General features: G+C 40.8%; 2 protein-coding genes across 2 annotated transcripts; both read right to left on the reverse strand.

The window, feature by feature from the left end:
* Nucleotides 1-7,336: 7,336 nt before the first annotated feature.
* Nucleotides 7,337-13,819, reverse strand: LOC131724898 (zinc finger protein 27-like). The gene is made up of 3 exons (XM_059017897.1): nt 13,815-13,819; nt 12,571-13,773; nt 7,337-8,901 (listed from the first exon to the last, which is right to left on the reverse strand). The coding sequence occupies exons 1-3, from the start codon at nt 13,817-13,819 to the stop codon at nt 8,109-8,111; spliced, it is 2,001 nt and encodes a 666-aa protein (XP_058873880.1). The 3' UTR covers nt 7,337-8,108.
* Nucleotides 13,820-13,895: 76 nt separating this feature from the next.
* On the reverse strand, nt 13,896-15,156 carry LOC131724967 (uncharacterized). Its single transcript, XM_059018148.1, has 2 exons — nt 14,609-15,156; nt 13,896-14,371 (listed from the first exon to the last, which is right to left on the reverse strand). The coding sequence occupies exons 1-2, from the start codon at nt 14,943-14,945 to the stop codon at nt 13,899-13,901; spliced, it is 810 nt and encodes a 269-aa protein (XP_058874131.1). The 5' UTR covers nt 14,946-15,156; the 3' UTR covers nt 13,896-13,898.
* Nucleotides 15,157-16,574: the final 1,418 nt, after the last annotated feature.

The raw sequence follows: 16,574 nt of genomic DNA on the forward strand, positions 1-16,574 counted from the left end.
CTTGTTAACATATTGAATTCCACCCCCTCTATAGAGAATGAACTCCCTCAGCTTCATAGAGTCCAATGAAAGCTGCTGAATAATGTTCCCTTGTTAACATATTGAATTCCACCCCCTCTATATAGAATGAACTCCCTCAGCTTCATAGAGTCCAATGAAAGCTGCTGAATAATGTTCCCTTGTTAACATATTGAATTCCACACCGCTTGAAGTTTTCCAGACACTTAACAGAAAAAAATTAAAAATGTGACATTTAGAAATATATATATTTTTTTGCAATATCATTTTGTAGTTACATGATGTTAAATAATAAAATATCTAAATTATGTTCATGTCGCTTTTTAAAAAAAATTGTGTCTCGATCCTAGAATTCTAGGTAATGCAAAACTTGTTTTTCCACAGCTGTAGATAAGCAGAGAGAAAGAAAGGGATGAGAAGGGTAGATAAAAGCAGAGACAGAGGAAAAGAGAGGGGGATGTTGAGAGGGAGGGAGGGAGATAGAGAACAGGGTGGGATCAAAACGTACTTCTAAGACTTATAAAACCACGCAGCACAGTTACAAGCATCACAGACAGACTGGAGAAGCGACCAACAAACACATCTGAAGAAGTGAAGCTTAGATTTCAGGAAGTAAGTACTATCCATTTCTTATCATTCAAAACACACACATACACAACTCCAAAGCACCATCTCTTAACACTGAAGTGAATGTTATTATTATTATTATTTGTTTATTTAGCAGACGCCTTTATCCAAGGCGATTTACAGAGACTAGGGTGTGTGAACTATGCATCAGCTGCAGAGTCACTTACAACTACGCCTCACCCGAAAGACGGAGCACAAGGAGGTGAAGTGACTTGCTCAGGGTCACACAATGAGTCAGTGGCTGAGGTGGGATTTGAACCGGGGACCTCCTGGTTACAAGCCCTTTTCTTTAACCACTGGACCACACAGCCCTCCACACAGAATGTGTTAGAAAGCTATCAGTAGATTGTGCAGGGAGACGCTGGTCTATGCTTGAATGATCGAATCATTTATAGACCTTATTTTTCAGAAGCCTCATTTGTTGTTTTCTTTTGAAAGGTTTCAAAGGTGCAGTTTTGAAAGGAACACACTTTTTTTTTAACCCGACAGGGTAGTATTTTGTATATCACGGATGTAGTTTTTTCTTCAGTTGGGTTTATATTTTTTGATAAGATCTATGCATATCCGTGTGCACATTTCTGAGAACACCCCATTGCTTCTGTTATTTTTTATTTTTATTTTAAAAGCTGATTTCACTGTTATTTATTTATTTATTTATTTATTTATTTTGCATAAAAAGGTTTGGAATGTGCAGTTTTGAAAGAAACACATAGTATAGCAAGCTTTATTTTAAAAAAACCCGATGTCTGTACTGCACTACATTTAAGAAATCCATCTTCCACTCAGAGTGGTACTGTTGTTGTATCCTGGGACACTATCACCCTTCATTTAAATATGCTTTATTTTGCTCTTATCTGCCCCCTATTTTACTGCATTTAATCCTGTACTTCAGAATACTGTAATCTGCCAAGTGTTTAACCTGTAGTACTTTGTATTTAATCACATCCTGATGTAACTATCACTATTTAATCATATCCTGATGTAACTATCACTATTATCTGCTGTATTATTGAATTGTGGTTTGTCACACTTGTACTTTGCTTGAACAAAAGTTATTGTATTTCTTGCTCTTATTGTATTACTTGTATTGTAACACTTGAAATGTATTTGCTTACGATTGTAAGTCGCCCTGGATAAGGGCGTCTGCTAAGAAATAAATAAATAATAATAATAATAATAATAATAATAATAATAATAATAATAATAATAATAAAAATAATAATAATAATAATAATAATAAAAAAAAAGTTCTGTGTATATCAGAAACGTATCCAATTCGCTCTATATTTCGGATAAGATGTATTAGAGCACCCCATTGCTTCTGTGGTTTAGATTTGCTGTGCGTATGAAATCAAACCACTAGAACTGAACACCTTGGGAAACAGTTAAATTAAGCAAACTAGTGATCGTAATGGATAACTGTAAGAGAAATGAAGGAACACAGAGCCGTGTGCGGTAAAACGCAGGAGAGACTTTTCAGAAGTTGTTTAAGACGCGTGATTGAAGCACAGAGCGGTCTCGCATTTTCACACACGAGCGTGTTTCTGCATCGCTGATTGCTGAGCGGAAATTGAAATTCTCACACCAAGAAGTGTTTTCATGCAGGCGGGTCTATAAGGATATTATTATTATTATTATTATTATTATTATTATTATTATTATTATTATTATTATTATTATTATTAATTTCTTAGCAGACGCCCTTATCCAGGGCGATTTACAATCGCAAGCAAATACATTTCAAGTGTTACAATACAAGTAATACAATAAGAGCAAGAAATACAATAATTTTTGTTCAAGTAAAGTACAAGTTTGACAAACCACAATTCAATAATACAGCAGATAATAGTGATAGTTACATCAGGATATGATTAAATATTGATAGTTACATCAGGATGTGATTAAATACAAAGTACTACAGGTTAAACACTTGGCAGATTACAGTATTCTGAAGTACAGGATTAAATGCAGTAAAATAGGGGCCAGATAAGAGCAAAATAAAGCACATTTACATGGAGGGTGATAGTGTCCCAGGATACAAACAGAGGAGTTCTACAGGTGCTGTTTGAAGAGGTGAGTCTTAAGGAGGCGCCGGAATGTGGTCAGGGACTGGGCAGTCCTGACATCTGTAGGAAGGTCATTCCACCACTGCGGGGGCGAGGGTGGAGAAGGAGCGGGCTCTGGAGGCAGGGGAGCGTAGCGGAGGTAGAACCAGTCTTCTAGTGCAGGCGGAGCGGAGAGGTCGAGTGGGGGTGTAGGGAGAGATGAGGGTCTGGAGGTAGCTGGGTGCAGTCTGGTCAAGGCATCTGTAGGCGAGTACAAGAGTCTTGAACTGGATGCGAGCGGTGATCGGGAGCCAGTGGAGCGAGCGGAGTAATGGAGTAGCGTGGGAGAAGCGAGGCAGAGAGAACACCAGGCGGGTGTTGGATACGAGCAGTGACACATCTTGAGGGGTCCTGATACATCCACACTCTCTAATCCTCGAATATTTTGTTACTGAATTCCTGTTCTGTACGTAACGTTACTGTGGAACAGTTTAGCATCACCTCCCCCTCTGTGGAATGAACTCATTTTGCTTCACAAAGTCGAATGAAACCCGCTGAATGATGTTACGTTAACATATTGAATCACACACCGCTTTGGAGTTTTCCAGATACTTCACACGAAAAACTGACAGCAAACCATCTGAACTATATAACCCGACACACTACCGCACTGCTATTACGTCTTCCGGTAGACTTTTGCGATATAATTTCTTTGCTTGTTAAAATAAATATCCTTTATATATATATATATATATATATATATATATATATATATATATATATATATATATATATATATATATATATATATATATATATACACATTTTAGCAGAAATGACCACACTATAGAAGACATCTCAATTTGTGGGATGGTTCAATGCTATGGAGCTAATGCTGTCAGGAAACAACAGGAATGTGAACTTATTTTCAAACTCGGCACTTTGGAGCCATTTGGAATGAACATTCTATTCTGAGGTCATCATCATCATCATCATCATCATCATCATCATCATCATCATCCTCATCCTGGAATTTTGTTTATAAGACGACTTGTTTGTTTTTTATTGTGTGTTTTTTTGTATTCAGCCGATGAAGGGCTTGTAGTCCAAAACATCCTGATAATTGATTTGTAATCAATTATTCTACCTTTTTAAGTACCTGAAATATCCTTTTCTCATTTTTCTTTTTTCTTATTGATCATTTTGGTACACAGCCGTTTTCCTTTTTCTCAAACTATATATATTATTATTATTATTATTATTATTATTATTATTATTATTATTATTATTATTATTATTATTATTTAACATAGATGCGTCTCTTCAGGATGAGGCTCGTGTTCTCTGTGATCACCTTAGCAGCCTGTCTCGAGATCAGCCTGACAGCGTTCCTGTCGCGACACGCCGGCCTCCCAGACTATGACGTCACAGGTCAGTACTATCTGCACTGTAAGGGTTGAATCGGAAACAGAAGCGGGTCTTTCATATATATGATTAAAGAATGGAGATTGCGTGTTTGTTTCTGTCTAGTCTTAGCGTGTCGATGTTAAAAGCAAGTTAAAAGTCATTTATTCAACGGAATGCCATTCAAATATAAATCAAAGAATCTTATTATAGTTTTATTTGTTTAAAAATTCGGATTATTTGTACATGATTGTGTTAATAATTATATAATGTTATGTTAACGGCTTCGTTCCTAGGCAGTGAATTGAAGAAAAAAAAGTCTCTCTCTCTCTCTCTCTCTCTCTCTCTCTCTCTCTCTCTCTCTCTCTCTCTCTCGATTAGTGTTCAAAAGTCTGGAAACAACCAATTATTTGTAGCCTCTCTCAGACCCCTGTATCTCTGAATAGATAACCGTCTCCTCTTTAAAAAATATGCTACATATTTTAATGAGCAAGACAGGTCTACCGGAAGTCATAATTCGACCTCTCACAAGTCGACTGGTCCCCGGAAATGGTCTCCTGTTTCCAGGACAGCATCACCATGGGGACGGGGAGTTTGTGGCTGGATGACGTCACTCAGACTACCCGCTCACTAAATATCTTGGGTGTCCCTGAATATAAAAAAATCGCCTCCTCTTTAAACATACACAAGATATTTTAACAAAGAGTTTCTCCCACGAGTGCTGTGGTACCCCAAATATGACCCATTGACACCAGGTCAGTTCTGTTCATTTGATAAACCCCTTTCTTTCCTTGATAAAGTTTTGCATTTTCAAGTTGAGACAATAAACAAACTAAAAAGTAACATCATTTAGTCTGTTCTGCACACAGATTCTCTGAGTCTGTGCTGTTGTTTATTGTCTGTCCTGCACATGGATTCTGTCTCTTCCTCAGAGGGTCTGGACAGCACTGAGCTGGGCGTGTGGGATCTGATCAGCCTGCAGTGTGGACAGGGAGGAGGGGGGTCTGGGGGCCCCCGAGAGAGGGACCGTCGCTCCCCAGCCCGCTGGGACTCAGACCCGGGGAGAGAGAAGAGGCGGCTGCGCCAGGACGGCTACAATCTGAACTCGTTCGGGCTGCGCTTCGGCAAGCGGGACACCAAGTTCAACTGGAACTCGTTCGGGCTGCGCTTCGGGAGGAAGAGGGAGGAGGGGGAGCTCCAGACTGCCAGGAAAACAATGAACCCCACCTGATGAGACACACACACTGACACACACACACAGGTACAGACACACTGACACACATACACAGGTACAGACAGACAGACACACACACACAGGTACAGACACACTGACACACACACACACACAGGTACAGACACACTGACACGCACACACATACACAGGTACAGACAGACAGACAGACACACACAGGTACAGACACACTGACACACACACTGAGACACACACACACAGGTACAGACAGACACACACACAGGTACAGACAGACACACACGCGCACACACACAGAGGTACAGACAGACACACTGACACACACACAGAGGTACAGACAGACAGACACACACACACACACACTGACACACATACACTGAGACACACACACAGAGGTACGCACAGAGGTACAGACAGACAGACACACACACTGACACACATACACTGAGACACACACACAGAGGTAGACAGACACACACACAGAGGTACAGACAGACACACACACACACACACACACACAAGTACAGACAGACACGCACACACACACACAGAGGTACGTGCAGACAGATAGACACACACTGACACACACAGAGGTAGACAAGCAGACAGACAGACAGACACACAGGTACAGACAGACAGAGAGAGACAGACACACACACAGGTACAGACACACACACACACACAGGTACAGACACACACACAGGTACAGACACACACACACACACAGGTACAGACATCACCAGTGAAGTGTGGAACCGATGGGAATAATGAATCACGGGAAAACAGATCTGTAATCTTTTCCATTTCTCTTTTATTGTCTACATCTACGTTTCATGAATGTATAATATGCTGAGTACATGAAACACACTTTCAAATTCTTCAGGGGGCCCTAACCACACTATTATACAGCGTGAAACAGCACACTGTAGTAAAACTAATAAGACATCTTACACTGTTAAAGTACATGGGAAACACTGGAACGCAGTCAGATGCCTGGTAACACTTCATTAATTAACATAAAAACATGCACCTACAGACAGGATATCCTCTACAGAGTGAAAGTCTACAGCTAGCACCAAAAAGATCACATCACCTACAACCCTAGGGGTGAAACATTTAAAAAAAACAAACTATATCCACATCATTTAGACTTTTTATAACATCGTGTAATCAAATAAACTACCTGATGATATTGCAAAAAGTCTACCGGAAACCGTAACAGGAGTACAGTAAAATTATACGTTTTTTTTTGTTAAATAGAGAAAACTACACAGCGGTATGGAATTCAAAGTGAGTTAACTCATTTAAAGACCTCTCTGAATAACTTCCTGTTGATTTTCCGAGACATCTCTAAACGGACCGGAAGTCCTTTCCAGAGTCAGTACCACGCTAGCGAAACATTATTTTAAAAAGAGGCCTGTAAGTTAATTTGAGAGAGCTCTGCTTAACCTTTAGATAAATCACAACGGTGTGTTTAAAACAGTTTATTTACAGAGATCTCAAATTCACTTAAAAACACGCTGCAATTGCAGCTCCCTGCTGTCTTTCTGAAAACGTTGCCAGTCCAGTAGCTCCCAGGACTGCCCTCAGAGGCACATTGGTCAAGGCAGCCACAACGCAGAGGAAAATTGTCCAGTTACAGGGACACCTGCTCCATCAAGCAGCTTCTTGAAGGATCCCAGGGTGTCGGCTTCAACAACATGACTGGGGAGTTGGTTCCAGACCCTCACAATTCTCTGTGTAAAAAAGTGCCTCCTATTTTCTGTTCTGAATGCCCCTTTATCTAATCTCCATTTGTGACCCCTGGTCCTTGTTTTTCAGGTTGAAAAAGTCCCCTGGGTCGACATTGTCAATACCTTTTAGGATTTTGAATGCTTGAATCAGAAAAAAACTTATTTGAAGACGGAGTTTTACTTAGGTGTACTTGTATTTAATTTCCTAGTTGAGGACTGAAACAGAAAAACAACATGTGTGAGAAATACTTATAAAACCTGTGAAGATTATGCTTTGCTAAAATAAATTAATTGCTTAAATGATCCAGTTTTTTATTTATTTTTGGTGGGGTGGGTGAGGGTGGTGGTTGGGGTCCTGGAGATATTCCATGAGAATTTAACCTGCTTTATATGTATTACTAAATATCATCAAGGAAGTCATCGATCTTCCAGTAACCACTGCAGAAACGAGCGTCCGGTTTCTGTTTCAAGTTTGATTAAAACCTATCTACGAAACCTCTATGACCGATCCTCGTCTGAGTGTTCTGCTTGTAACGGCAACTGAAAAATCATTGGTGGTAAACCAAAAGAAACTTGATTTTGATGTCCTGGTTGATATCTTTGCAAAAATGAAGCCTAGGCGATAGCCACTGCTTCACTAGGTTTATTTATGCAATGCCAGGCTTGTTTAAGTTTGTTGCAGTGTTATTATAATTATGGAGAAGGGGGGGGGGGGCTAAATGCATTCATTGACCCCCCCCCCCCTCTCCTCCCAAGCGTTTTGTGAAGTAACGTCTCTGAATGACTCAAAACTCACATTATATAGGTTGTGTACAGCACAGGGCTACAATAATTTGCAGCCCGTTTGTCACTTCCTAGAACCAAAGTCATTGTATTTTATCTTGCTCTTAATTGTATTATTACTTGTACTGTGATTCTTGAAATGTATTTTTTGTTCACGACTGTAAGTCGCCCTGGATAAGGGCGTCTGCTAAGAAATACTAATAATTTGAAACTGACGAGAGATGCGCAGGTCTGCTTTCATATTCTGGTGTGATTGAGGTGCTGTCATTCAGGAAACAATTGTTTTTTTTAAGTGTCCTGACTGACTGAATCTCTGTGAACTAGACTGTGTTTCCTTAGTTTATTTGACACTGCAAATCTCTTCCCACACTCACTACACTCAAAAGGTTTCTCTCCCGTGTGGGTTTTGTGATGCATTCTCAGGTTGTCTTTCCGATTGAAACTCCTCCCACATAGTGAACACACGTACGGTTTCTCTCCTGTCTGAATCCGCTGGTGTAACTGAAGTCTGCTTTTCCGAGTAAAACTCTTCCCACAATCTGCACAGTGATACGGCTTCTCTCCCGTGTGAATACGCTGGTGTGTTTGAAGGTTAAATTTCTGATTAAAACGCCTCCCACAGTCAGAACACTCGTACGGTTTCTCTCCTGTGTGAATACGCTGGTGTATTTTCAGCTTTCCCCGGTCACTGAAATTGGTGCCACATTCAGTACAGTGATACAAGATCTGCTCTGAAGGAATCTGCTGGGGAGTTTGTAGGGAAATGAAGTTGCCCTGGGTTGCAGAACTGTCGGGAAGTGGAGTCGCTGTATATCCCACAGGAAGTGGTCGGCTATCTTGTGCAGAAAGATTCTGAACCGAGCGAGTTCTCAGTTTCTTCACATATTCATCTTGGGGTGTCGACTCTCTGTGTTTCTGCTTACGCTGCAGTTTCCCATCAGTAGAGATTTTGCTCTGGGGTGCTGGAGTGGAGGTGCGTCTTCCTAGATCTGCTTTAGAAGCGCAGGAAACAGAAGCCAAGGTTACTGCACAGCATTGAATCACAACCACTTTCCTGCAAGGCTTCACCTCACAGCCATCACTGTTAACAATTAGAACATTGAAAAGCAAGAAAGATGATAAACTCTTAATCCTTCACAAAACAATTGCAATTCTTATATAAACTGTATTTTTGACATTCTACTCACATGCTGTGCTGCTCGTGGACGGCATCGCTCCTTCCTCCTTTCCATCTGCAGCTCTTTCCTGAGGGGGGTGATGTTTCCTCTGAATGGACCCCAGCACAGTGCCCTCTTCTCCAACACTAGAACCAGTGTCTTCAGAGACAGGCTGATTGGGTTTCATGCAGATCTGTTCAGGAGGATAATCTTCACAATGGCTAGATTCCATCTTAACTATATTCTCCTCCAGCGTATTGACTTTATTTTCTTCACTAACTTCCTCTGTGATGTGAACACACTCCAGCTCTACGGCCTCCTCTTTAATGTGGACAGGTTCAAGTTCAGGGATCTCTTTACCTTCAGCACTTGTCAGCTCTGTAATCTCCATTATTCTTCCACACCACTCCTGATCACAGATTTCCTCTTTCATGTAAAGAGCTTCTATCACTGGACCCTCCTCTGCTTCACTGAAAGCACGTCTCTCTCCAGAATCTGCGTGAAACAAAATTATACATTTATTTGTACAAATAAATACAATCATGTAATTCTGTGGAGTTTATAACTGTATGAAATAACACATCATAGATATTCATCCCATAGAGAGACAGTTACCTGGATACTGCACATCAGAATTTGGCTTGCAAATTATCATTTGGTTATTTATTTAGCAGACGCCTTTATCCAAAGCGACTTACAGAGACTCGGGTGTGTGAACTATGCATCAGCTGCAGAGTCACTTACAACTACGTCTCACCCGAAAGACGGAGCACAAGGAGGTGAAGCGACTTGCTCAGGGTCACACAGTGAGTCAGTGGCTGAGGAGGGATTTGAACCGGGGACCTCCTGGTTACAAGCCCTCTTCTTTAACCACTGGACCACACAGCCTCCGTGTTGAAAGTTGAAAATGTGTAAAATATGGTTTCTTTTTAATTATATATATATTCCACCCACCCCCAAAATAATTGAAACATGATTACTTGTTTGTGGGATTCTAAACAGCTACTGTATCATAAATGAAGCACGTAGCGTTTTAACCACGCTGCTACCATGCGTGCTGACGTAGAAGCGTTCTCACGGTGTAAATATTATGGGATGAACGGCGCTTTCTTAAGTATTAACGTTTTGACGCTCCTATTACGTACAGTACGGTAACCGTGTATTTAATTGTATTTTTTTTTATAATGACCGGAAGGCATACAAGAACCATAACATTATTAATCTCACCTTGAACTCTGATGAATAATCCCTGGTTCTCGTTCCTCTGACAGTCTTGTTCATTGCAGTCGGGGTTCATGTTTCTGAGAGGTTGTTTAATGTCTGCATCTGCAGCGTTCATGCATTCCCGCACCGCTTTCAACTCGCTCTCTGATATTTCCAATCTCAGCTTCAGACTTTCATTCTCTTTCTCCTTTCCAGCCATTTCCATTCGGAATTCAGTGAATTTGCCGCCGACAACTTTTGTGATTTGGCACAAGACGGTGTCTACAGCCGCTTTCACTGCGTGCTCGATGGTAGAGGCGAGCTCGTCTTGAAAGAACGACACGGAGACACTGACGTCCATCTTCACTGACTGTTAGCTTGAGACTGATATCCTTTCTGTATTCACGCTTTTATTATGAATAATATTGGGAGCCTCTCTTTGTTATTCAGTCAGCACTTGACTTATTTAGCAAGTTTCTCTGCTGCTGCAGCTCAACAACCCCACGCAGTCCCACACACACAATGTAAACAAACCCGCACACACTTCCGCTTCCTCCCTGCTCCCATGGAGACGAGCGCGTCGTGACGTCACGTTAGCGGATTGGCGCCTCCTGCTGGAAGCACCCGGATGGAAGCTGACGGTCTCGTGGCAAATTTGTCCCCCCCTGAGTCATGTGACATGTCAGCGTTCTGTTGCTATGCGCGTCACTGCTTTTGCTCCACAGATCTTGACGCTGACAGTTGGAGTTCGTTGGCGCCGTCGTACAATTGTAATCAAATAATTTCTCTTTTTACAGGACAAATGTGTAATACTGTGTTTTTTTCCCCCTCAGAAAACTACATTTATCAATCGATATGGATCACTTGAGAGCGGTATATCGCTACCTCAGCACAGGTGAGTATCCTGAACAAGCCACCAAAGAGGAGAAGAGGGGTATCAGAAAGAAAGCCAGTACATTCGTTTTGAAAGGTAAAAAAAATAGAGAAATATTGAAAATTAATATTAATACATTATAAGTTATTGAAGCCGCCCTGTATTTTTGAAGATGTACATCTAAATAAATGATAAACGTGTGTGTGTGTAATATATATATATATATATATATGAAAGAAAAGGGTTAAAAGATTAAATATATAACTATATATAACTAATAGCAGAAATGTGAGAACCAGAAAACAGAATTTGTATTAAAGAAGAATATATATATATATATATATATAAATGATGTAACTTAAGAGTCTAAGAAATGACCATTATAAAGGGCAGAGACAGTTTTCCACATGTCGGTATTGTCAGTGGTTCTGATTCTTTTGAATAGGTTTTAGGTCATTCTTTTTAAAAACATTCATTTAAAAACCGCCACTCATTGAAGTGTTTACTGTAGTATTATCTTTCCTTTTGTTTTATCTGTCAGGTAAGTACCTGAGAAGACTGGAGAGTGTCTCTGTAGGGTTGTGACCGATGAAGAGGAGAAGACTGCCATTCTCAATGAAGGGGGAGGGGGGGCAGAATTAGGAGTCATTTGGTTTATTGTGTTGGACAGCACCTGTGGAGGGGTGATGAGGTGATGGACCACAGCCAGGCTCTGCTACGTAGACAGTTCCCACAGGTGGGAGGTTTGTATGCTGTCACCAGCCTGACACAGCTGACCTCCTTCAGCTCATCGGCTCAGGGATTTGTACAGATTCTCAATGTGTCTGGCAATCACTGGGTCACGGTAAGTAACATAGGCTGTGAGGAAGTACATTAAATGTCATCTCATTCAGGGTAAGTTTAACTATATTGTGGTGTAAGTGTAAATGTCACACTGCTATTTAGTAATTTTAACTCACTCATAAATATTCAGCTTCATAGATTAAATACTATGCTACAGGAATACTTGTAAGACAAAACAGTAATTAAATACACTTCATACAAATTCTAAAAAGGGATCCAGACTCATGACTCTATTAAATTAAAGCATTTATTTCACAAAATACACCTTTTGGACACCAAGTGCAGTTTATAATTTTTGGATGTCAGTTACTTTTAGACAACAGTGTTCATCCACAAGAATAACTGCTGGCAAAGGAAAAAAAAAGTACACTTGAATATCATTTTACAAATCAAAATGTCCTCACTGCCATCCTGGGTTATTCTGTACTATTTCTGTAGCCCAACTTGTAATTCACACAAATGCATTTAACCCCAGGGTACATTCCGTGCCTCCACAGTTTCAGAAGCACTGCTGTAGGAAACAGGGCTACAATCATTTGCATGCACAGCAGGCTTGGGATTTTTTGAGTTGAATTAGTTTATTTTCACAGTTGCCTGCATTTGAAACCGACGACAGAGACGCAGGGTCTGCTTTGGTATTCTGGTGTGATTGAGATGCTTTTATTGAGTAAACTAAATTCTTTTTTTTGTTTTTAAGTGTCCTGACTGACAATCTCTGTGAACTAGACTGTGTTTCTTTAGTTTTTTTGACTCTACAAATCTCTTCCCACACTCACTACACTCAAAAGGTTTCACTCCAGTGTGGGTTATGTGGTGTGTTCTGAGGCTGCGTCTTCGACTGAAACTCCTCCCACATACTGGACTCACATACGGTTTCTCTCCTGTGTGAGTTCGCTGGTGATTTTGAAGAGCACCTTTCTTATTAAAACTCTTCCCACAATCAGCACAGTGAAACGGTTTCTCTCCCTTGTGAATTCGCTGGTGTGTTTGAAGGTTACATTTGTAACTGAAACGCCTCCCACAGTCAGGACACTCATACGGTTTCTCTCCTGTGTGAGTTCGCTGGTGATTTTGAAGAGCACCTTTCTGATTAAAACGCCTCCCACAATCAGCACATTGAAACGGTTTCTCTCCCTTGTGAATTCGCTGGTGTGCTTGAAGATCACCTTTCTGATTAAAACCCTTCCCACAGTCAGGACACTCGTATGTTTTCACTCCTGTGTGAATACGTTGGTGTACTTTTAATCCAGTTGCAAATCTGAATGTCTTCCCACACTCTGCACAGTGAAACGGTTTCTCTCCCGTGTGAATTCGCTGGTGTGTTTGAAGGTGTACTTTCTGATTAAAACCCTTCCCACAATCTGCACAGTGAAACGGTTTCTCTCCTGTGTGAGTTAGCTGGTGGGTTTGAAGGTTACATTTCTGATTAAAACTCCTCCCACAGTCAGGACACTCATATGGTTTCTCTCCTGTGTGACTACGCTGGTGTATTTTCAGCTTTCCCCGGTCACTGAAATTGGTGCCACATTCAGTACAGTGATACAAGATCTGCTCTGAAGGAATCTGCTGGGGAGTTTGTAGGGAAATGAAGTTGCCCTGGGTTGCAGAACTGTCAGGATGTGGAGTCGCTGTATATCCCACAGGAAGTGGTCGCCTATCTTGTGCAGAAAGATTCTGAACCGAGCGAGTTCTCAGTTTCTTCACATATTCATCTTGGGGTGTCGACTCTCTGTGTTTCTGCTTACGCTGCAGTTTCCCATCAGAAGGGATTTTGCTCTGGGGTGCTGGAGTGGAGGTGCGTCTTCCTAGATCTGCTTTAGAAGCGCAGGAAACAGAAGCCAAGGTTACTGCACAGCATTGAATCACAGCCACTTTACTGCAAGGCTTCACCTCACAGCCATCACTGTTAACAATTACAACATTGAAAGGCAAGAGAAATTATAAACTCTTAATCCTTCACAAAACAATTGCAATTCTTATATAAACTGTATTTTTGACATTCTACTCACATGCTGTGCTGCTCGTGGACGGCATCGCTCCTTCCTCCTTTCCATCTGCAGCTCTTTCCTGAGGGGGGTGATGTTTCCTCTGAATGGACCCCAGCACAGTGCCCTCTTCTCCAACACTAGAACCAGTGTCTTCAGAGACAGGCTGATTGGGTTTCATGCAGATCTGTTCAGGAGGATAATCTTCACAATGGCTAGATTCCATCTTAACTATATTCTCCTCCAGTGTATTGACTTTATTTTCTTCACTAACTTCCTCTGTGATGTGATCACACTCCAGCTCTACGGCCTCCTCTTTAATGTGGACAGGTTCAAGTTCAGGGACCTCTTTACTTTCTACAATTGTCAGGTCTGTAATCTCCATTATTCTTCCACACCGCTCCTGATCACAGATTTCCTCTTGTGTGTAAACAGCTTCTATCACTGGCCCCTCCTCTGCTTCACTGAAAGCACGTCTCTCTCCAGAATCTGCGTGAAAGAAAATTATACATGCTTTTAACTCTCACTGTACCAATAAATACAATCATGTAATTCTGTGGAGTTTATAACTGTATGAAATAACACATCATGGATATTATATATGCAACATTGTGAACGGTGCCTTCTTCAAGGAAACGCAATCATTACAGTAGTGCTGTATTTAATTGTATTTTATTTTTAAATGACTGGAAGGCATACAAGAACCCTAACATTATTAAAAATCACCTTTAACTCTGGTGAATAACCCCTGGCTCTCAATCCTCGGATGGTCTTGTTCATTGCAGTCCGTGTTCATGTTTCCCAGGGCTTGTCTGATGTTTGCATCCGCAGCGCTGACACACAGACGCACCGCTTTCAACTCGCTCTCTGATATTTCCAATCTCAGCTTCAGACTTTCATTCTCTTTCTCCTTTCCAGCCATTTCCATTTGGAATTCAGTGAATTTGCCGCCGACAACTTTTGTGATTTGGCACAAGACGGTGTCTACAGCCGCTTTCACTGCGTGCTCGATGGTAGAGGCGAGCTCGTCTTGAAAGAACGACACGGAGACGCTGACGTCCATCTTCACTGACTGTTAGCTTGAGACTGATATCCTTTCTGTATTCACGCTTTTATTATGAATAATATTGGGAGCCTCTCTTTGTTATTCAGTCAGCACTTGACTTATTTAGCAAGTTTCTCTGCTGCTGCAGCTCAACAACCCCACGCAGTCCCACACACACAATGTAAACAAACCCGCACACACTTCCGCTTCCTCCCTGCTCCCATGGAGACGAGCGCGTCGTGACGTCACGTTAGCGGATTGGCGCCTCCTGCTGGAAACACCCGGATGGAAGCTGACGGTCTCGTGGCAAATTTGTCCCCCCCTGAGTCATGTGACATGTCAGCGTTCTGTTGCTATGCGCGTCACTGCTTTTGCTCCACAGATCTTGACACTGACAGTTGGAGTTCGTTGGCGCCGTCGTGCAATTGTAATCAAATAATTTCTCTTTTTACAGTACAAATTTGTAATACTGTGTTTTTTTCCCCCTCAGAAAACTACATTTATCAATCGATATGGATCACTTGAGAGCGGTATATCGCTACCTCAGCACAGGTGAGTATCCTGAACAAGCCACCAAAGAGGAGAAGAGGGGTATCAGAAAGAAAGCCAGTACATTCGTTTTGAAAGGTAAAAAAAAATAGAGAAATATTGAAAATTAATATTAATACATTATAAGTTATTGAAGCCGCCCTGTATTTTTGAAGATGTACATCTAAATAAATGATAAACGTGTGTGTGTGTGTTATATATATATATATATATATATATATATATATATATATATATATATATATATATATATATATATATATAATATGAAAGAAAAGGGTTAAAAGATTAAATATATAACTATATATAACTAATAGCAGAAATGTGAGAACCAGAAAACAGAATTTGTATTAAAGAAGAATATATACATATATATATATATATAAATGATGTAACTTAAGAGTCTAAGAAATGACCATTATAAAGGGCAGAGACAGTTTTCCACATGTCAGTATTGTCAGTGGTTCTGATTCTTTTGAATAGGTTTGAGGTCATTCTTTTTAAGAACATTCATTTAAAAACCTCCACTCATTGAAGTGTTTACTGTAGTATTATCTTTCCTTTTGTTTTATCTGTCAGGTAAGTACCTGAGAAGACTGGAGAGTGTCTCTGTAGGGTTGTGACCGATGAAGAGGAGAAGACTGCCATTCTCAATGAAGGGGGAGGGGGGGCAGAATTAGGAGTCATTTGGTTTATTGTGTTGGACAGCACCTGTGGAGGGGTGATGAGGTGATGGACCACAGCCAGGCTCTGCTACGTAGACAGTTCCCACAGGTGGGAGGTTTGTATGCTGTCACCAGCCTGACACAGCTGACTTCCTTCAGCTCATCGGCTCAAAGATTTGTACAGATTCTCAATGTGTCTGGCAATCACTGGGTCACGGTAAGTAACATAGGCTGTGAGGAAGTACATTAAATGTCATCTCATTCAGTGTAAGTTTAACTATATTGTGGTGTAAGTGTAAATGTCACACTGCTATTTAGTAATTTTAACTCACTCATAAATATTCAGCTTCATAGATTAAATACTATGCTACAGGAATACTTGTAAGACAAAGCAGTAATTAAACACACTTCATACAAATTCTAAAAAGGGATC

This window comes from Acipenser ruthenus, chromosome 58, assembly GCF_902713425.1.
Source record: "Acipenser ruthenus chromosome 58, fAciRut3.2 maternal haplotype, whole genome shotgun sequence".
Classification (NCBI taxonomy): Eukaryota; Metazoa; Chordata; class Actinopteri; order Acipenseriformes; family Acipenseridae; genus Acipenser; species Acipenser ruthenus.

What these genes read in the sequence shown, in the direction of transcription:
- LOC131724898 (XM_059017897.1), bottom strand. An exon ending in AAAACAAAAAAAAGAATTTA is followed by an intron (nt 8,902 to 12,570) that starts GTTTACTCAATA and finishes AATTGTTAACAG; the next exon opens with TGATGGCTGTGAGGTGAAGC.
- LOC131724967 (XM_059018148.1), bottom strand. Translation starts at nt 14,945, where the DNA reads ATGGACGTCAGCGTCTCCGTGTCGTTCTTTCAAGACGAGCTCGCCTCT. An exon ending in GTTATTCACCAGAGTTAAAG is followed by an intron (nt 14,372 to 14,608) that starts GTGATTTTTAAT and finishes TCTTTCACGCAG; the next exon opens with ATTCTGGAGAGAGACGTGCT.